This window comes from Primulina huaijiensis, chromosome 12 (assembly GCF_012295235.1).
Source record: "Primulina huaijiensis isolate GDHJ02 chromosome 12, ASM1229523v2, whole genome shotgun sequence".
Taxonomy (NCBI): domain Eukaryota; kingdom Viridiplantae; phylum Streptophyta; class Magnoliopsida; order Lamiales; family Gesneriaceae; genus Primulina; species Primulina huaijiensis.
Window position 1 is genome coordinate 7,063,117 of NC_133317.1, and position 23,031 is coordinate 7,086,147.

Genomic DNA, 23,031 nt, shown 5'->3' on the forward strand with positions numbered 1-23,031 from the left:
CTTTATTATCTGTATCCTATAAATTATAATTACACATTAATTAAGTATGTTAATGATAAATCTTGGATCACAAAATCCTTGCGACACGATCTCATGAGTCATTTTTATGAGACAAATTTTTTATTTAGATTACTCATATTAAAAATATTATTTTTTATTATAAATATGAACAATATTGACTCGTCTGATGAATAAAGATCCGTGAGATTCTTTGTTATACCTAATATTTGGGCTCTGACTTTCGTTTAAGCGATTGGAACAAATTAGCCGAAAAAGATTATGAGCTGGACTTCATGATGGATGGATCAGCTCATAATTCAATCTAGGCCTTCTCACAAACGCTTTAATCGATTATGTGTTCAATCAATTAAGTAAAACCAAAATTTGATATTAACACACGATTGTATAGCACACTGCACCACATAAATAGCCATTGGCACAATAAATTACAAATGATTGGACATTTTTTATGTATTTTTTTATTTTAAAAAAGAGTTAAATTACAAGACAATTTGTTGACCTCTATGTTTTTTTAAATGATGTGAGAACTTACAGTCGCTATCTTTCGATACATATTAGTAAACTTTCGGACTAACGCTAGCTAAGTAAACCGTTGTAAGCAAAGCCTTTGAGACAAGCTCATCGAAAAGGTCTAACTACTGACCAAACTCTCACATACTCTATCCGGACAACTAGTTGATCTCTATGTTGCCTCTGCTATGTGGAACCCATGTCATGATGAGCCCATAAGTTTATGATACCAACTTGCAAATAATTTATAAAAAAAACTTCTAAAATTCGAAGTAGTAATTCCATTAATAAGAATCATTAATATTCAAACACGTCATTAGATAAAGTGGCCCATATGCTACACAGATCCTGATTTTATCGGCTCGAGTGTCCATATTTTGGAACATACTTACCATTTCGAATTTCCAAGATAATGGATTTTGTTAAATGTTCACTTTGACACACTTGAAAGTAGTATTAGTTAACTAGTTTGCCTTTGACTTGTACATATATATAGGTCAACTTGTGTATTTGAAATTCATTCTTCAATAATACTTTTTCATTGTTCCTTTATTCTCTCCTCACGCATAGCTTCTCACACCAACAATGGCGGTTTGATCCAAATTGCGATCACCTTCTAACATGGTATCAGTGCGTATTTGATCGCTTCCGCAAATTGATCGTCTTCATACATGGCGGCGAATCCTATCAACATTAGCTTCAATGATCCTCTTTATCTGCATCCCTCGGATACTCCTGGGGTTTCTCTGGTGCTTGATCCATTGATCGGTACTGAAAATTATGGTGTGTGGAGTCGTGATATGTTGCTTGCGCTGCGTGCCAAGAACAAGCTTGGATTCATCACTGGATCTTCTCGAAAACCAGCAGAAAATCAGCCTACATTGCATCAATAGGAACGATGCAATGCAATCGTATTATCCTGGATCATGAGCTCAGTTTCGAAGGAAATTTTCAGTGGTATCATATATTGTACAGAGGCTGCTAATGTTTGGATAGATCTGAAGGAGAGATATGATAAAATTTGTGGATCCCGCATCTACACTCTTCATCGGGAAATTGCACTTTATTCGCAAGGTTCTTCCACCATTTCTGTGTATTTCTCGCATCTAAAGAAGCTATGGGATGAATATGCTTCGCTTGTTACACTACTGTCTTGCAGCTGTGACACTGCCAGAGCCTATGTTGAGCATGATCAACACCAACACCTTCTTCAATTTCTCATGGGCTTGAATGAAAGCTATGGACACATTCGGAGTCAAATCCTTATGATGAATCCGTTACCATCGGTCAATCAAGCTTATTCCATTCTGAGTCAAGAGGAATCACATAGAAATGTTCTTTTATCATCATCGATTGTTAATGTGCATGCGGCAGCTTTTTACTCCTCATTGAATAAAGGGGGTGATTCGATGAAATGTGAGAATTGCAATGTTATTGGTCACACGAAGGAACAATGTTTTCGCTTGATTGGTTATTCTCCAGGTCACAAGTTATACAAGAAGTTTCCTCAAAATAGGAACCACAAATTTAACCATGTGTCACAACAAGAACCTTTCAAGCCATTTGTGTACCACTCTGTTTCTACTACTGCGGCTTGTGGCGTTTCTCGCGAAGGCTCCACGGAGATTTCTAATATGGCTCATACGTTCACTAATGATCAATATCTCCAACTCTTGCGCCTGCTTGATCATTTTCCTACACCTACAGATCCTACATCCAACACTGGAGGTAATTTTACCAGTTTAATGACAAGTACTAAATCTAATGAATAGATTTTAGATAATGGTGCAAATGCTCACATTACAGGTACTTCAAGCATACTTCACTCGAATCACAAAATCTCCTCTTTGGACCAATGACTATATCTGCTCCAACATCTCCTCGAACACATGCTCTTCCACAGCTCATAATATCCTTGAATATCTATCTTACAAAAAGTTATCCCCATCCTACCAATCTTTCTTGGCCTCTGTCTCCACTTTTACTGAACCACAAACCTACCATGAGGCCGATTCTGACTCGAATTGGCGTGAAGCCATGGCTAAGGAAATTGCAGCCTTGAAGGCCAATAATACATGGGAAATAGTTCCCTTGCCCCCTGGCAAGAAACCGATTGGTTGCAGATGGGTTTATAAAATTAAATACAAAGCCGATGGGAGCATTGAACGCTTTAAAGCCCGGCTTGTCGCCAAATGCTATACTCAACAGTACGGAATTGATTATGAAGATACATTCTCACATGTGGCAAAGATCGTCACTGTTAGATGCCTTCTCACGGTTGCAGCTGCAAAAACATGGGAGTTACATCAAATGTACGTGACAAATGCATTCTTGCAAGGTGATTTGGACGAAGAACTATACATGTCCATACCTCAAGGATTTGACAGACAACAAAAGAACTTTGTTTGCAAACTTCGTAAGTCACTTTATGGGCTAAAGCAAGCATCCAGGCAGTGGAATTCAAAATTTACTCAAGCACTGATACAAGGTGGCTTTATTCAGCACATGCATGATAATTCGCTCTTTGTTAAGCAGCAGGGGCAGTTGATCACTATACTTCTAGTTTACGTTGATGACATTGTCATTACTGGAAATGATGAGGCTGCCATCAAGGATCTTAAGAGTTATCTTCATGCTACCTTTGACATTAAAGATCTTGGACCCCTGAAGTTTTTTTTGGGTATTGAGGTGGCTCGGTCTAAGGCTGGAATTTGTTTAAATCAGCGCAAATATGCTCTTGACTTGCTGTCGGAGGTGGGCATGACTGGGTGCAAGCCCTTTGACACTCCTATGGAGCAACACCTGAAACTCACCACACTTGAGTTTGATCATTCTAAAGACCCTACTGGATATTCCTCTGAAGCTGATCCACTGTTATCTATTCCCTCAAGTTATCAGCACTTGATTGGTCGACTTATTTACCTCACCATTACTAGGCCTGCTATTTGCTATGCTGTACAAGTTCTCAGCCAGTTTATGCACTCGCCAAATAAGTCTCATTTGCTTGCTGCTTATCGCATTGTTGGATATATAAAGAGAACTCCTGGATTGGTCTTTTCTTATCCTCCACAAATGACTCTCAATTGACTGCATATTGTGATTCTGATTGGGCTTCGTGTCCTATGAGCTGCAAATCCACCACTGGTTATGTCATCAAGCTTGGCTCTTCCACTATGTCCTGGAAGACAAAAAAACAACACACCATTTCCCGTCCGTCAGCTGAAGCAGAGTATCGTTCTATGACCATGACAGCATGCGAAATCATTTGGCTTCGAGGTCTTCTTGGTGACTTGGGTATCATTGTCAACACAGCTACACCTCTTCATTGTGATAATCAATCTGCTCTTCATTTTGCTTCCAACCCGATTTTTCATGAAAGATCGAAACACATTGAAGTAGATTGTCACTTCATTCGGGAAAAGATTAAGACCAACGTGATTCGTGCTGTTCATATCTCCACACGAAGTCAACCAACTGATGTATTTACCAAAGCATTGGCTTCAGACCAACATCATTTTTTGATCTCCAAGCTTGCAATGCTCAACCTATTCCAAGCTTGAGGGGAGCTGTTAAATGTTCACTTTGACACACTTGAAAGTAGTATTAGTTAACTAGTTTGCCTTTGACTTGTACATATATATAGGTCAACTTGTGTATTTGAAATTCATTCTTCAATAATACTTTTTCATTGTTCCTTTATTCTCTCCTCACGCATAGCTTCTCACACCAAAAATGGCGGTTTGATCCAAATTGCGATCACCTTCTAACAGATTTGGAATCCTTCCGTAGTTCTATGTCGTTTTCAATTATTGATTCTTCATAATTCAACATAAACGATCCGGTTAATTATTTTTCTCAAGGCTATTAATCTAACATATAACACCGCATCCTAGTTTCCACATCAGTTTGTGGGGAAGTGTTTCACTAGCTCGTATAACATGCTCTTCTGGTAACTTATAAATTTCTCAAGGCAAGAATAAATGAAAACTAGTTCCTTAGACCCAGAGCATGCATGCTAAAATTGTGTCGAAAACACAAGTCGTTAAGTGTTATGCTGGAAAAAAGTCTTGTGTATCTCAAATGGATAATGATTCAAGACGACTTCGAAACATTTTTCTGTTGCCCAAATCAACATTCCAAAAGTTTTCAAGAATATCGCCACCGTTTGGTTCGTTAATCTCAAATCCACCAAATGGACATGAAGATATGCGGTGATTATCATAATCAATAAACCCTGCATCTTCTCCTTTCTTGTCGGTAAGGTTATTCACTTTCTTTGTCCTTCAAGAAGCCCAAGAAAGCAAGGAAGGCGAACAAGAAAAATCGACCAGACCAGTGCCCGTCGTCGCCACCCCTAACACCGCCTCCGTCGTCGTCATCGCCGCCGCCTCGGTCACCTACACCGCCATCATCGTCAAGTGGTGGAAAGCCGATTCCACCATCATCAAGTTTCCGAGACTTCTCATTCCTTGGAATCCATTACAATACTGTCTCATTTACTCGGAAACGGATGTCTAATATTGTCAAAAGAGAGGCTTAAACGGTTAACATGAGAAGTAGGTAAATCGAAATAAAATTATGTTCTTCCACGAGAATGCACCAAGAAAAAAAACAGAACAAAAAGCAGAAAGACAAAAAAAAAAAAAAAAAAAAAAAAGAAAAAAAAAAAAAAAAAAAAACTAACTGCAAATCGTAAATTGAAGAATCAAGAATGAAGAAGGCGATTATTACATTGAATAGGTGCAACAGTAATGGTAGATGATTGCCTCGTAACTGTTTGTGTCTGTTGTGCGGCACAAGTGGCATTCTACAGTTTAAGGTAAGAATCAGTACGTATTTAAAGACTGCGCTTCCAAGAAATTCTCCAAGTTTCTGATATCCTCGAACAAGTTCCCAAAAGTACAAGGAAGTGCTAGGATGCAAGAAAATAAGTTAATGACATCCTCAAAGAAAAATCACATTTTGTATAGGGACTCAAACATGAGCCAGAAGTTTTTGGAAATAAATATACAAGTTCTGATCATAGAGAACTATAACGTGTAACATATTTTCCTCGCTGACCACATAGCGACAACCACTGAAAGGCCAAAAAAGGCTAAACCCTATCACTGATTTTCAGTAAAACAACAGTCCATCTTTTCTACAGTCGATGATTGTTTCAAAAAAGAAACTCTTGTTGCCAAACATAGAGATTCTATAAAAAGAGAAGGCCCTCTCTTAAAGTTATCATTACAAAATCAAGTTGTAAAGATTAAATCCGATCTCAAGCACAGTACAACATAATTACCAGTGAAACAGCATATATAGATGTGTACTTTCCTCGAAAAATAGGCCTAGCACTTTCTCTGGTTCGCAAGGGCTGAAAATGTAATTGAAGTGGCCGAAGCTCAGCTGGAATGAAACAAATATGCTTCTTTTGCTTTAGCCATCGATCTTCTGATCCAGCTGCGAAAATGTATTACAAAAGCATCAACCATTAAATATATCTGCACTCTCGAGTATGGCTCATTTCACATTGTCTACAGGCACTTAAATGCATGAAAACAGATCAGAATGATGTTGTCGTAGACTTCTAGACAAAAAAATGATGAAGTAGACTTCTCGACAGTATTTGTGAATGCATGCAAATAAAGCAGCAAGTGAAGTTACAAAAAACAGATATCAAAGTAGAAAATGTTACTAGGCAGGGAACATCTAATCTGTACACAAGTAAATAAGCAGACAACATAAATTTTTGTCATTCAAAGAAGGAAATGAGCATTTTAGGCAACCAATTCTTGAGGCACTCTTTACTCCCTCCATATAATAGCGCTTATTATGTCCAAACTTACTCAAAAAACCAATTATTGTTTTAGAAATATCAACACTTGAAACTTCAAAAAATTTCAGCAAAAATCACACAATTTGTGGTTATCTAATAAATTCACAAACCCAGGTTTTGCGTATCACAAAACCTTGTATCAAGAATATGGGGCAAGCTTCAAACCATTGTGAATGCTTCAAGTTAAAGTTAACTAGTTCCTCTAAACTTATGTTGAACAACTGCAACGAAGGGATTCCAAATATCATAATAATAGCAGTCCAACTCATCCACACACTCAATATACATAAAACGTGGAGAACTTGAGATGACACGAGCGGAGAACTACATACCAACTGATAGACTTGTAATTGGGCTAGCAAAAGTAGCACTTGGTGACATCTCAACGCCGAAAGATGATGAGGAAATAAATTATGTTGTTTAACAAGATGAAAAGACATGTATTGATAAAACTTCGTGTTGGTGTATTGTTGATTCCAACAAAAAAAAATCGTCAATTCGCATCATGAGAGAGCCTGCACACATCTTCTAAAGTTTCAAACCAGTATAGAACACAAAATAGAAAATAAACCAACAGATAACAATTATAGATATAGCAAACAAGACCTTTTGCTATTATTAACATGAAGTAGATACTACCATACATTAATATCATTCACACCTTTCGACAAAGCCGTCTAGATAACTACAATATTAAAAAAAAGAACAGGTTGAATAATACAAAATTAGGTTTCTTATTCACATCCTGAATTGACACGATATTTTGCCAGATCAGGATTTCGAAAATACTGAAAATTTGAAGGAAAAATCATCGTGTTTTCACTCGAAAACTAACACATTAACAATTGATTCCGAAAACTTGAGGGATCTTCAAAAAAAATTGGATAGACCAAAAAAAATTCTTTTAAAAAAAAAAGAAGCATTAAAGCTACTGACTTCACCTAAAATTATTCAGAAGCGCAGAAGAACGAGCCGGTCATGAGGTGAAAGAGCCGTTGGTGAGGGAGGAAACGAGAGATGAGAGAGGAGGCGCCGATGAGAAGAAGCTTATGTAAGAAGATTGTGTGGCGCTTCGCACTTACTTTTGATTTATTCTATTAAAAACGTGTGTTTAGTTGTTGCTAGAGGACATGCTCAGTCTAGCGCACTCAGGATGCTTGGGTTATTACTGAGGCACAATATCTGAAATAAGCATGCTTAACACGCGCGTCTCTGTCTATTTTTATTTTATTCCTAAATTTATTTCACGTTTATTTTATTTCATTTAACTATATCAAGCATGACCTTAAATGATACTGTAATTATATATGCAAATTTTTACTTTAATTTCTTTTAGACTCAAGAATCATTGAGGTTTCTGAAGATACTGATGATGATGATATAGTTGATGATGATGAATAATTTGATGATTCCAAATATACTATGAATTGATAACTTACTAATAAATTTTAGATGATTAAAGTTTTTTTCTTCTTATGATATACACTACATTATCTATTAATGAATTTTATTTATAATGTCTACAATCGTTGTGAAAAATATTTAATTTATGTAATATTATAGATTTATAATATAAATACCTTCACATATATTGAATTTTAAAATTTATGTCAAATGCGTTTTAGTTCGATAAAGCGTGTGCTTCGCCATGCATCTCGTGCCTCAGGACTCAGGGTACTCTAGCGTTTTAGTGCTCCTTGTGCCCTAAATAACTATGAGCGAGCCGAGCCGAACAATATCACGCTCTATCTCGACTCGTTTAAAATACATAAAAGCTCGAGCTCGATTCAAACTTTTATCCTTACTTTAGTTCGAGCTCGACTCGTTTTGAAATTACTAAATTTGCAAATACCTCGAGCTCGGTTCCTTCATAGCTCGTTTTTCATATTTAAGGAGTCTGACTCAAGCTCGACTCATTAAACATACACATTATGCGGGCTCGTTAATGGCTGCATAATTCCTTATTCACTCTCTCAGTGCCGTGGGAGAAGGCACACATGCATCATTTTATTCTGCCAAGTGTGTCACGCCCCGAGACCGGGGTTAGTCGACACCGGCGTTGCTCAACAATCACATAATCGTCAAACAACAATTGTTGTAGTACAGTATATACCAAAACAAGTTTATTTCTCATAATCAACAAAAAAATCGTCTTTACAACTTTAATCCCAAAATAAACTGATTAAAATGTTTTAATAGTGCGGAAGCGATAAACATAAACTAAGCTTTAAAACTTCTGAGATAACTCGAGATCTTCTACCATACCCAAAATTGCTCTCGCTCCTCTTCATCCATTTGCTTTTCGTTTTTATCTGGATAGGGAGGAAGTAAGGGGTGAGTATTTTGGAAATACTCAGCAAGTGAGTGTCGTTCGAGACTTATAGCAACATATACATATATTTGAATTTAAATTTTACATAGCATATCATAACTTGAATCATAACGGATATTCATACTTCATAATCATAACATATCATACTAGTATAACACACTCGTTTAGCATACTCATATAGCACTGAAAGTCATCTCATTTCCATGGTTTCCTGATATCAGTCTCCTATATGTTAATCCTCTAAGGAGTGAGTCCATGTCCAATATGTTAATCCTCTATGGAGTGAGGCCATACAACAGTTACCACCCCCACCGTATAAGATTTATAGTTCGGAAATCCTTTCTTGATATCAGTCTCTTATATGTTAATCCTCTAAGGAGTGAGGCCATGTCCAATATGTTAATCCTCTATGGAGTGAGGACGTACAACGGTTACCATCCCACCGTATAAGGGTCATAGTTCGAAAATCTTTTCCCATATCCAATTGAATCCTAACAGTGCTTTGAACATATAATTTGACAAATCTTGAAGAACATATATCACGAACAAGGAATTATGCTCGAACGAATTTTCAAAAACTGAAGGGAGATTCGTACACAAATTATAATTTCTTTAAACGCAAGCACACTTCAAAAAACAAGTGTGGCAAACAAAAACTCACTTACGAAAGAATATATACATAACAAAAGCCCACTTACGAAGGACAAGTGTGCAAATTATAATATAGTAAAAACCCACTTACCTTAGACTTGGAAGAAAACATGAAGAATTCGAAATTCATAGAAGAATCATGCAGCCGGCACTTCGAAAACGCAGCAGCACATCGCCCGGAAAATCATCCATCTTCAAAAATTCTTTGCGCCTTAATGAACCGTTAGATCGGGCTTAAATGTCACGGTATGTTCACAAGTACGTCAACTAACTTATGAACGGTGGAGATCAAATTTTAAAGTCTTTTTGAGCTGCTATAGACGAAAAACCGTAGGTATGCTGTTCCCATATAAAATCTGAGCAGTTTTTTTACGAAAGCTATAAACGAAAAACAAACCGTTGGATTTTGCTGAAATTTGGATATGTTGTTCAAAACATATGAAAGCATATTCTGAACGATGAAGATCCGATTCTGAGCAACCGAGAGAGAGAAACAAATTTCTGAACCTGAACAGAATTTTGATGACTCGTGCAGAATTTTTGGAGAGGAAATTTCGAAAATTCTAGGGAGAAAACTCGAAAATTTCAGTGTAAATTATGAATGAGAGCCTCTCCTATTTATAGAAGGATGGTAAAAATCTTACCATAATTCGATTGATATCTTTCCTTAATTTGTAGATGCTCCTTTCATAATTTCGAGATAATCATTCCATAAATATTATTGATATGCTTCCTTGTTGAGAAATGCTGCCTTGTATGTAATATTTCCTTCCAATTAGGTGGATATCCAGCTTTAATTTACTGTGTATCTTGCACTCAAATACCATGTATTATTTAATATTTTCGAATTTATTATAACTCGAAAATAAATTCTTATACATATATATATTTAATTAAATAAATGCCCAAAAATTTGAATTCTCACAAAGTGTTCTTAAATTATATTGTTTGCAACAAAAGAATTTTTCATGGTTGGATTTTAATGTAGCTGTAATCAAATTAAAATTTGGATTGAAATTATTTTTGTGTGTATGTGAGCTCATTTATATATATTCCAGCCCATTTGAACTTCTTGATCGATGCAATAAAATTCAGATACGGGTTCAAATTTGAACTCTATTGTAATAAAACTCAATCACAAGAAGTAACTTCAATTCCACAAGACTCAAGTTAAATTTAATCAATATTTATGTTCTTATTATAAAAAAAATAAAGATCTAATCAAATATTCAATCGCAAACTACACAAAATGCCAGAAAAACTTTAACAAATCAAAGAAAAGAGAGAAATATCATAACTTAAATAAACGAAAATAGAGAATCACCTTATCGATTTTTAGTTTTGGTGCAGATTTTCCGTTAACGATTCAAAAGTTAGGGTTAATATAGGGCCAAAGCCCAGCAAAAAGGCCCATGTGCTTGAGACCCATGTCAATATAATTTTTATTATTTCACTTTTTTTTTTTATTAATCTATGAAATGTAATTTGGGAATTATTATAAAGGATTCAGGAAAAAAAACCTATTTTTCGCGAGGAATCTGCTTTATATACATGATAGTAATGGATGTTGCTTGAACTCAATTAAGGAAAACTTTCAACAAAGCTAGCACCTTTTATTTCGTTGTATAGCTAAGATATATAAGAAAATCTGTACATGAAAAAATTAGAAATTATGTGGATGAATGTCAAATCGTAAGGATGCATATAATTTTATTTCTTATTTAAACGTAGTATTCTTTGTTCTTATAGGTTTTGGATTAGTTATTTTTGTCAAAATATTTCTATTATATTAAGTTTTGGTGCATGACAACTATTTCAAGATCAACTCAAGATGTTCAGACAAAATATCAAGGTTCAAGTCGTAGAACATCTGACCTCTAGCTGCAAGTGATCATCTGTCATCAGACTGGATCAAGTATTAAATGCAGTACATGTGTTTAAACCATTAAATTTCAACCGCACTGCAACCGATCAGATATGAGAAAATATTGATGAAAGTCAAGTCGTTCAATAACTGTTAGATATAAAATGATTACACAGATAAACATTAAATGCACGGTGACTTAAAGCGACATGTTCATTCTTCCGGGTAACAATACATATGATCATTGAAGAGAAAATGTGACCGTTAAAGGTTTTCAATTATATATATGTAGATTTCAAAGTGAAGAACTAGTTCGCTTGTATCACGATTATCACATCTTTCAAGTTTACATTCATTCAAGAATTCCGAGCATACTTAAAAGATCATATTTTAAGCTGCTCAACTAGCACACTCATATCAAAACATATCAAATCTTCAAGGATTACCTTATGTTATCCCAACCAACTCAAGCTGGCCGTTGAGTTATATTGTGTTTTTTGGTTAAACGAATGTTCTTAAATATCTAGAATTTGTTGAAGTGAATACTAAAATTATCAAATTAATGATAAGTCCTAATTGAAGTGAGTTGTTACAAAGAGTTGTATCAATCAAAATCTTTTAATAAAATCATTTCTACGTGAAAGAAGAAGTGACATAGGAGTATTTATCCCCGAACATCCATAAGATTCTATTTTTACATTACACATATTTACTATATGTTCATATGTAGTCATTTCTTGTTAACTACAATTTTCTTTGTATATACTTTATCACTAGTCAAGTCGGACCATTTTCGCACTTATTCATTTTTCAGTGGTTCAATTAAGCTAGTCGTTCAAAAATATATCTTAACAACTTAAAATTGTTAAGGTCAATTCAAAGTTTTAAAATAGTTTATACACCTCCTTAAATTTTAATCTGATTCTAATAAGTGGTATCAGAAATTTTTTTTAAAAAAAAATATCTGATAACTATATATTATTAATGACATACTTTAACAAGATTCTAGTATTTTCTAAAGATGACTATGATGATTAAAAAATATGCATGCATGCACATTTAACAGCTCAAGACGATGACATGTGATATGTAATCTCTGACGATCTAATGAGGATCTTGAAAGCCAATACAACCGTAACAATATCTAATGGTGCATCATAGATGGTGGAAAGCACCGGTCTGCATGGACAACCGAAGATAAGAAGAAGGTCAACCTCGAAAATGTGGCCAAATACATCATATACAAAACTCTCGACAAGAATATGTTCAACAAGCTAACTATTGCAATTCAGAAAATCAATAATATCAAAACGAAGTCCGACAAGACTCTCAATGAGTTTGATGATTTTTTTAGCAATATTGTTATTGAACTTGCATCACTTGATAAAAAAAATAATCTAACCATGAAATTGGTTTGAAGGTCATGAGAGCACTGTCCAGATAATGGGATGTAAAGGCGATGGTCATGAGGGAGTCCGAGGACATCAATAAACTCGAGTTGCCCGATTTTTTTGCTGATCTAAAGGCTTACGGATTTGAGATAAGAATTTGAACCTAATAAAAACCATCCACTACATAATCCATCAAAGCTGCAGCCTCCACAACTTCTATTTTGGCTGCCCATGAAGAAGCTTCTAGTAAAAAACCTATTGATTAGATAAGCAATAAAGTATTGTCTTTATTTTTTTTTAAAGTATGAAAAGTTTATGAGAAAGAACCAACCCAAATATATCTCTTATCATAAAAGATTAAACTGATGACAATCAAAATTTTTATAACTGTGGAACGAAATGTCTTTTATTGCAGATTGTAATAGGGCGAAGAAAGATGATTAGAAGCCGTTCGATAAGAGAATGTCCAAATATGACAAGATTTTTCAAGAAGAAAAAATATCAAAAAAATACTTGTTATCAAGGAAAACAAAATCAAATGGGCTGACTTAATTTCAGACCATTCTAGTTTAGAGAGCTCCACAAGTGAAATTGATGATGAGAATGTTCAGTGTCTCATGGCCGATGTTGAGCCAGATACTTCAGAAGTTGAGTTGGAAACTATTGATGACATGATATTTAATTCAGAATCGGATGAATTCACACGAGATGACCTTGACACGACACTGCATGATATGAGGGATGAGTTAAAAGACTATCACAATCATTAGAGGAGGTTATGACAGAGAACACAAATCTAACAGATAAGTCAAGCGAGTAGCCAAAAAAACTTAATAGTCTTAAATGAACCATCAATCTGTTAGAGGCTGAAAATAATAACATGTGAAGAGTGGTGCAAGCAAATAGCGATTGAGGCTTAATATTCAACTCTGATTTAATTAGATCTAAAAATAATCGATAAAAATCAAAATTATAAAATAAAAATAAAAAAAATGAAAAGAACTCATGAACAATTCATCCATAGTGGTCCTCTCTAAAATTAATTAAAAGCAAGAATGGAAGCTTTTGTCCTTTCTTGAAATCTGACAAATATACGATGCACTTTTTGTGAGTAATCTCAGCCATACCCAACTAACACCCGGGTTAATTATGTACGTATTATCTTAATAAATTTTTTTATTTATTTTTATATATGTAATCTGTAGAAAATATCATGCACCGAATGCATATATATAAATGAATTAGCGTGGATAGCCCAAAGTCCACATATATTGTTTTTTTAAATAATTAATTTTAGAAATAATGTAATTAAATATAATATAATAATATTTTATGCACATTTCAACGTAATTATTCACCATATAGAGTTAATGCAACACCCGATGCAAGGGATCATTCCTCCTCAATTTGGTCCAATACACGGTCAGAAGAATCTGCCTGCCAGGCACGTCATTCACCCAACCCATAATCTCCACGTCACCAAATATCCACCAGTTCGGATCATTCCATAGGTCTCAATCAACGGCTGGGATCCCAGTCTCTAGAGCCTTCCACGAAACATGTTTTATACCATCTTCCATCATAAAATCTATTTTTATGTAAATTTTACATTAAAATAGTATGATTTGTGCACTAAATATAATATCCATCTCCAACCATTTAATTCAAATCTTACATCAAAAAGAATATTCTCTAAATATTTTTTTATTTTACATATATTAATTATTATATTTTATTTAATATATTTTTAATTATGAATAAAGTTTATATTATATAATCAATATTATATATTAATAAATTTAAATAATATTTATAGTTTTAATATAACTATTTGTAATAAAAAAAATAAAAAAAAAACAAATTTATACTAAAAAAAACAAAAAAACAAAAAAAAATAAAAAAAAAATGAAAACCTCTGCGCCATTTGGCGCAAAGGAAGGAGGCTGCGCTATTTATTTGAAGACAATGGGCTGGACCAAAATTTGGAAGCACCAAAATGGTGCTTTTGGTGCAGCATTGGAGATGCCGAGTTGTCGTGTTTTATTCGTAGCTTGGGTCACCGCAGACGATAATATATTACACAAGCGAAAACAAGCATTTCCCGAGCAGGGGATTTTGGTGTTCTTTGCGATTCAGTTCGTAGCTATTGGATCTTCTGGCCCTTCATCGTACCGGCAGTTTGGATTGTCTGGGGTTTCTCCGGTGGTGTTTGTTTGTATCCAGGGTGTTTTCCGGTGATCGGGGGAACCGGGAGAATTCAGATCTGACGTTGTGGTGGTGAGTGATTTTATCAATTTTAAGCTGTTTCGTACTTCATTTGGTTATTTTTATCGTCTTTGCTATGGGGTGTTGAGCTGATTTCTTGGTACTGAAAGTTAGATGGGAAAGGATTTTAATTTTAAATTAAAATACATAGTGATCTGATGGATAGTGTGTGGGATTGATTAATTTACCGAACATGGATCTGTGGGTTGCGAGTAGATTCAGTGTACCATCTGATTTTCGTTTTTTTTTTTTTTTTACCACTTTTGTCTAAATTTAATAAAAAAAAATTGTATCATATATTTAATAGTTGTCTTTGATTTTTCTTGAAAAGGTAATTACAGAAAATAAATATGTGTGTGAATGTTTAGATTTTCAGTTCTTGATATGGAGGATGGTGGGTTTTTTTTTTTTTTGGGCGAAAGTTCCCTCCTTTTTTGGTACATCTGATGTTCTTTTGGCTATGAGAGATTTGATTGTCCATTGCTGTGTTTTTTAGGAATGCGCGTCTCTTTGTTCATTTCTTTTATGGTTGATGATTTGATAGTTTATAATTTTCTTACAGATTTTGATCTGCGGCTCCATTGGAATTGTACTGTGGTATTTTCTCTAGTTTCGCCTTTTGAGATAAAGGAGTTGCGGCTTAGTTCTTCGCCTCAGCATTATTATAGTTTGGAAAGTTCAGATTTTGTTGCAGCTGATTGATTGTTGTTGTTCGATTTGGATAATTCTGTTTGATTGGTGACTTGTATAGTCCCATTGGGAGTGCAACAGCCCTCTCTGTTCCGATCTTCAGGAAGAAGCATCACTGTATCCTCTCTTCCTTTTATGTCTCGTAACTTGGATAGCCCTGTCCAGACTCAGATGGCTGTGGCTATTTTCAAGAATCCGCTTGGAAGTGGGGACTTTTATGGAACCAATAGGACAGGAGGGAAACCGACTGGAAGGAGACGCGTTTTTGTCCAGACTGAGACAGGTTGTGTGTTGGGTATGGAATTGGATGTGAGTGACAACGCTCATACCCTAAAGAGGAGATTGCAAGTTGCCATAAATTTTCCTGTTGAGGATAGTTCTTTGACATTCGGTGACATAGTTCTGAAGAACGATCTCAGTGCCATTCGCAATGATTCCCCTCTCCTTCTGACTAGGAATATGATCCATCGAAGCTCTTCAACTCCCTGTTTGTCACCCACGGGCAGCGGCATCCCAAACAGAGATCAGAGTGGACCAATAGAGGTGTTGGGCACTCAACCCGTTTCGACCCAGCAAAACAACTTGTTAAGAAAATTGTCGAGGCAATTAAGAATGGGGTTGATCCAACTCCTGTGCATAGTGGGCTTGGAGGAGCATATTACTTCAGAGATAGCAGAGGTGAGAGTGTTGCCATTGTGAAGCCCACGGATGAAGAAACATATGCACCCAACAATCCCAAGGGGTTTGTTGGAAAATCTCTGGGTCAACCAGGCTTAAAACGCTCTGTGAGGGTTGGGGAAACAGGGTTCAGAGAAGTGGCTGCTTATCTTCTCGACTCTGACAAATTTGCAAATGTCCCACCTACTGCACTGGTGAAGATCACTCACTCGATCTTCAATGTTAATGATGGTGTGAATGGAAACAAGTGCCAGCATAAGAACCTTGTCTCCAAGATTGCATCCCTCCAACAGTTCATTCCGCATGATTTTGATGCTAATGACATTGGAACATCCAATTTTCCTGTTTCTGCTGTGCATCGAATTGGGATTTTAGACATTAGGATTCTTAACACTGATAGGCATGCTGGTAATCTTTTAGTTAGGAAGCTTGATGGTGTTGGGAGATTTGGTCAAGTGGAACTGATCCCCATTGATCATGGCCTCTGCCTGCCTGAGACTTTGGAAGATCCCTATTTTGAGTGGATTCACTGGCCACAGTCTTCGATCCCATTTTCAGACGATGAACTTGAGTACATACAAAATATTGACCCTGTTCGCGATTCAGAGATGCTTCAAAGTGAGCTCCCTATGATTCGAGAAGCTTGTTTGCGGGTCCTAGTCCTTTGTACTATTTTCCTCAAGGAAGCTGCTGCATATGGGTTATGTCTCGCCGAGATTGGGGAGATGATGAGTAGGGAGTTTCGCAGTAGTGAGGAGGAACCGAGTGAACTTGAAGTCATATGCATTGAGGCAAGAAAGCTTACTACTGANCCTCAAGGAAGCTGCTGCATATGGGTTATGTCTCGCTGAGATTGGGGAGATGATGAGCAGGGAGTTTCGCAGTAGTGAGGAGGAACCGAGTGAACTTGAAGTCATATGCATTGAGGCAAGAAAGCTTACTACTGAAGAGATGTTATCTCCCAATGCTGATACAGATTCCGACGAATTTCAGTTTGACATAGATTGTGAAGCTGCTGGATATAACTTCTCCCCGAAGTTTTCTTCAGAAACCTTCATGTCAGGAACACCATTTGATTTCCGATTTGGAACTGTCAATGGACGCATTCCACTCTCTAAACTAGAAGAGAGTATAGAGGAGGGAGAAAATGAAGGAAAAGATGAGGAACTTGAGTTCAGTAGTACTCCAATCCTAGCAAAGAATCCAAGTATTCCGAAGCTGTCAACTTCCCTGAAAAATATTAGCTTAGGTGAGAAGAACCAGAAGTTCCCATTGTTTCCAGTACCAAAGCTCGATCATGGCTATCTTGGATGTTCATCATCCAGCCACAGGAGCGTAAGCGAGCAGGTCCCTGCAAGTGTTAGCTTCGTGAAGCTAGCAGATATAGACAACAAAGAATGGGAGCTGTTTTTGGAGAAGTTTCAGGAGTTGCTCCATCCCGCATTTGCCAAACGGAAGTCCATCACCCTTGGTCAGAAGCAGAGACAAAGGCTCGGAACTTCTTGCCAGTTTTGAGATCAAGATTCAACTTCTATATGAATGTGGGATTTCATTTGAAGAAAATAGGGCCACAGGCTTATCGCATGAGAACCTAGGATAGATTTGGTTCACGCTTCCTCCCTTGAGCCAGTCTTTGGTAGGATCTGCAGTAGCAGTTGTGTAAATATTCTTTGAAGGCCAGCTGAGTGGCGGCGAGGCTGACTCAAATTCTTTTGTATTTCTTTTTTGTGATTATTCTTTTAGGTTCTAACCTTTCTTGCTCGACTCGTTGTTGTTGGATGAATAATTTGTTGAATGGAATCTTGCAAATGAAGTATGTCTGGTATTATAAAAATCGAACCCGTGTATAAACTTCTGTGTTTCTCATAAATATGACCAGATTTGGTAATACATAAAACAAATATATGTGATATAAATGGTAATTAAATTATTTTTTTTGGTCATCGTAACTCAACGACGAAATCGATGCTGACAAAGTGAAGTGATAATATCATACAATAAAGTTTTGCTGAGTTAAAGTGTAAACGAATCGAATTGAGTCGAATATTAATAAAAAATTAAGTTTGTATTCGACTCGAAAGGAAGTCCGTACATATTCGCAAAAAGTCCGTGCATATTCGCATTCTTCTCGAGTTCGATAAATTCGACGACTCGAAAATTTCACAAACCAGCTCGATTCGTTTACAGTCTTAGTCCCCGTCACACACATTCAATTAATTCGCAAAACGACGCCCTCTGGCCTCTCTATATAGAAATAAAGCATGGAAATATATAAAATAAACAACTAAATAGTTTTATTTATTTGATACTCTCAAAATTTAAGTGTAAGTTCTCGGATGTAATAAGGTACGAAGTTTAAACAAAAAATACAATATTGCAAGAGGGGCTGATCCTTTTTAAAGTCGTCTATGAGGGACTTAATACAAATGTAAGTTTGGGTTCGGAGATTTTACAGAAATTCACCCACACATAAAAAAATTTTGGACAATGGATTATTAATTACAAAATTAATATACATGTAAGTTTGGTTTCTTGGTGAATAAAACGTTCGCATGTACTCGTCCATGTTCCCGGGCACATTCATTCACAAAATCTTGAAACTTTAATTGAAAAATTGGCTATTTGGGTCATTTTTCATGGGTAATTTAATGGAACTTGTTTGATTACTTGAGGTTGGGTGTCAACTTTCATGTGGGCATATTCTTGTGTGGTTGCCATTTAAGTTACAAAGTAAGAAGTAGAACAAAAAGATGGAACATTTGTGGGCTCGTAGTTGGCCACTTGTTGAAGAACAGCGTAACACGTTTTGTTTTGTCTTTTTATGAAGTTTGTCACAGGTGTTTGAGTCGGTACGAAAATGGCTTTATCACTAGTACTGGTGTATCATATCGTATTGTATCAAAAAAATACATATAGCACATTTGAAAATTACGATATTAATAATATTTATATCGATATCGTATTAAAAATTTCGATATATCTAATTATACCGAAATATTGCGATATATCGAGATTTTAGTATGATTCAGTATATATCGTTTTATCAGTATATCAAAATTTTCGGTATGTATAATTAGCATACTGTAACGCCCCAGATTCGATAACTGTCCTCAGTGTACCAAGACGAGTCTTTCTAGCGTGCTTATGTCTTCATTCACACTTTCTTTTTGGTAGCTCATCACATAAGAACTCCAAAGTTAAGCGTGCTTGACTTAGGGCAATTATGGGATGGGCGACCCCCTGAGAAGTTTTCTAGGGTGCGTGTGAGTGAGGGCATAAGCACGCTGGAACGACCCGTCTTGATACAGTGAGGACAGTCGTCGAATCTGGGGCGTTAAAGTTGGTATCAGAGCCGACCTCTCCTGGTACGGTGTGGTTCGGGGACGAACCAAGCGGAAGCTGGTGGGCATGTGAGGCCTTGGGCCGAATAGGGCGGGGGGTGATCGTCGGTGCCATGAGGTTGCATGGACAATGAGCGGCTCCTGCCAGGCTTCTAGGCGGAGGGAACATGAATGAACCGATCTTACACTGGAAAGACAGAGATTCCGAAACTGTTCAGGTATGGGACTGTACAGTTGAGGAGGACTTAAAAGATTTGATATGTACTACTCATATCAAGAAGGTGCATCTTCTTTTCGGTAGCTCATCACATAAGAACTCCAAAGTGAAGCGTGTTTGACTTGGGACAATTCTGGGATGGGTGACTCCCTGAGAAGTTTCCTAGGGTGCGTGTGAGGGAGGACATAAAAACGCTGGAAAGACCCGTCTTGATACAGTGAGGATAATCGTCGAATCTGGGGCGTTATACATACCGATTATATCAAAATGTTGCGGCATATCGATATTTTTTTTGCATGATATCAGTTTATACCGTTTTATATCCAAAATATTTTAAATTTTTTTGAAAAAATTAACTTTATTATTTAAAAATATTATATATTTTTAATTTATATATATTATTTCGTTATTTTAATATATATGAATTTTTTTTTAAAATTTCATACAATTACTCTCGAAAATTCGATATTCTTTCTCTCTTGACTCGTGCTTGTCAAAAAAAGAATATTGGGGCGAACTCAATGAATTCTAAAAGGGTAATAACCCATACTAATCATTTTATTTTAGGTTTTATTTAAAAAATAAAGGATAGTAAATATAGACTGTATTGGATCAAGCCGAGCATCGATCTATGACGGCGATTTTTCACTCACTCCGATTTCATCGCAATCGGTACTTGATACAACTTAATTTTAAGCAATCTACGTACAGAACAACAGTTCATTTTACGCAACACCGACAGTGATACTCTTGGTATATTTTATACAAGATATTTGTGTGAACATCTGAATTCAAAACAAATAAATGTGGAGTTCATCAGTATCTTTTTTTTGCACAAAAATTTTTGTGAGACTGTCTTATGAGTCAAATTTGTGAGACGGATATCTTATTTGGGTCACTCATGAAAAAATATTATTTTTTATGTCCAAAATATTACTTATTATTGTTAATATGAACAATGTTGATTTGTATCAAAAATAAAAATTCGTGAAAATATTTTACAAGAGATATACTATTTATTTTGAATTTAGATGTTTGCACAAATATTTTGTATAAAATACATCGCTACTCTTGATATAACATATCAAACTCAAAACAACTCATGGTTGATACATGAAACTATTCATCTAGCTAAAGATTTAAAGAGCTTAAGCAATTTCAAGTGTTTTCTTGTGATATCTAATCATGTTTCAAATTAATGCAATTACCACTGTAAAAATAAATCGTTGAAATTAAAAACATATACAAAAAAATAAACAAATAGCGTAGACCTCAAATCATAATTATTTTACAAAGACACATGCATTTTAAATATTTTCCTTCCTATCATACTTCCAAAAACATTTCCCAACTTTTCCATTAAAAACAACACAAAAACTCTCATGGGACCGTTAATCTCAAATCCACCAAATGGACATGAAGAAATACAGTGATTATCATAATCAATAAACCCCGCATCTTCTCCTTTCTTGTCGGTAACGTTATTCACTTTCTTGGTCCTTCAAGAAGCTCAAGAAAGCAAGGAAGGCGAACAAGAAAAATCCACCAGACCAGTGCCCCCCGCCGCCACCCCTTCCACCGCCTCCGTCGTCGTCATCGCCGCCGCCTCGGTCACCTACACCGCCTCCATCATCGTCAAGTGGTGGAAAGCCGATTCCACCATCATCAAGTTTCCGAGACTTCTCATTCCTTGGAATCCATTACAATACTGTCTCATTTACTCGGAAACGGATGTCTAATATTGTCAAAAGAGAGGCTTAAACGGTTAACATGGGAAGCGGGTAAATCGAAATAAAATTAAGTTCTTCCACAAGAATGCACCCAGAAAAAACAGAACAAAAAGCAAAAAGAAAAAAAAAAAAAAACTAACTGCACATTGTAAATTGAAGAATCAAGAATGAAGAAGGCGATTATTACATTGAAAAGGTGCAACAGTAATGGTAGATGATCGCCTCGTAACTGTTTGTGTCTGTTGTGCGGCACAAGTGGCATTCTGCAGTTTAAGGTAAGAATCAGTACGTATTTAAAGACTGCGCTTCCAGGAAATTCTCCAAGTTTCTGATATCCTCGAACAAGTTCCCAGAAGTACAAGGAAGTGCTAGGATGCAAGAAAATAAGCTAATGACTCCTCCAAGAAAAATCACATTTTGTACAGGGACTCAAACATGAGCCAGAAGTTTTTGGTAATAAATATACAAGTTCTGATCATAAAGAACCATAACGTGTAACATATTTTCCTCGTTGACCACATAGCGACAACCACTGAAAGGCCAAAAAAGGCTAAACCCTATCACTGATTTTCAGTAAAACAGTCCATTTCTACCGTCGATGATTGTTTCAAAAAAGAAACTCTTGTTGCCAAACATAGAGATTCTATAAAAAGAGAAGGCCATCTCTTAAAGTCATCATTACAAAATCAATTTGTAAAGAGTAAATCCGATCTCAAGCACAGTACAACATAATTAGCAAGGAAACAGCACATATAGATGTGTACTTTACTCGGAAAACAGGCCTAGCACTTTCTCTGGTTCGCAAGGGCTGAAAATGTAAGTGAAGTGGCCGAAGCCCAGCTGGAATGAAACAAACATTCTTCTTTTGCTTTAGCCATTGATCTTCTGATCCAGCTGCGAAAATGTATCACAAAAGCATCAACCATTAAATATATATGCACTCTCGAGTATGGCTCATGCCTCATTTCACATTGTCCACAGGCACTTAAATGCATGAAAACAGATCAGAATGATGTTGTCGTAGACTTCTAGAAAAAAAAATGCTGAAGTAGACTTCTAGACAAAAAAAATGCTGAAGTAGACTTCTCGACAGTATTTGTGAATATGCTGCAAATAAAGCAGCAAGTGAAATTACAAAAAACAGATACCAAAGCAGAAAATAATACTAGGCAGGGAACATCTAATATGTACACAAGTAAAGGAGCAGACAACAGAAATTTTCCGTCATTCAAATAAAGAAATGAGCATTTTAGGCAACCAATTCTTGCGGCACTCTTTACTCCCTTCATATAATAGCGCTTATTATGTCAAGACTTACTCCAAAAACAAATGTATATTATTTTAGAAATATCAACACATGAAACTTCAAAAAACTTCAGCAAAAATAACACACTTTGTGGTTATCTAATAAATTTACAAGCTCAGGTTTTGCGTATCACAAAACCTTGTATCAAGAATATGGGACAAGCTTCAAACCATTGTGAATGCTTCAAGTTAAAGTTAACTAGTTCCTGTAAACT

General features: G+C 35.9%; 1 protein-coding gene and 1 pseudogene across 10 annotated transcripts in view; one reads left to right on the forward strand and one right to left on the reverse strand.

Moving 5' to 3' along the window:
- Nucleotides 1-4,311: 4,311 nt before the first annotated feature.
- The window catches only part of LOC140989612 (uncharacterized), a 45,478-nt gene continuing 26,758 nt past the window's right edge, over nucleotides 4,312-23,031 (reverse strand). For 4 of the 10 annotated variants that reach the window (XM_073458899.1, XM_073458900.1, XM_073458897.1 and 1 more), the window contains exons 3-5: nucleotides 22,281-22,405; nucleotides 21,698-21,774; nucleotides 21,035-21,470 (exon numbers count right to left, since the gene is read on the reverse strand). In XM_073458899.1, the coding sequence (XP_073315000.1) occupies nucleotides 21,263-21,470; nucleotides 21,698-21,774; nucleotides 22,281-22,405 (410 nt within the window). In that variant the 3' untranslated portion in view covers nucleotides 21,035-21,262. Of the gene's footprint in view, nucleotides 5,000-5,257; nucleotides 5,339-5,818; nucleotides 5,977-6,485; nucleotides 6,650-6,684; nucleotides 7,417-21,034; nucleotides 21,471-21,693; nucleotides 21,775-22,275; nucleotides 22,406-23,031 lie in introns of those variants that run through there. The other 6 variants (XM_073458896.1, XM_073458893.1, XM_073458895.1 and 3 more) reach the window with 6 other exon arrangements.
- On the forward strand, nucleotides 14,631-18,036 carry LOC140989683 (phosphatidylinositol 4-kinase gamma 5-like; annotated as a pseudogene).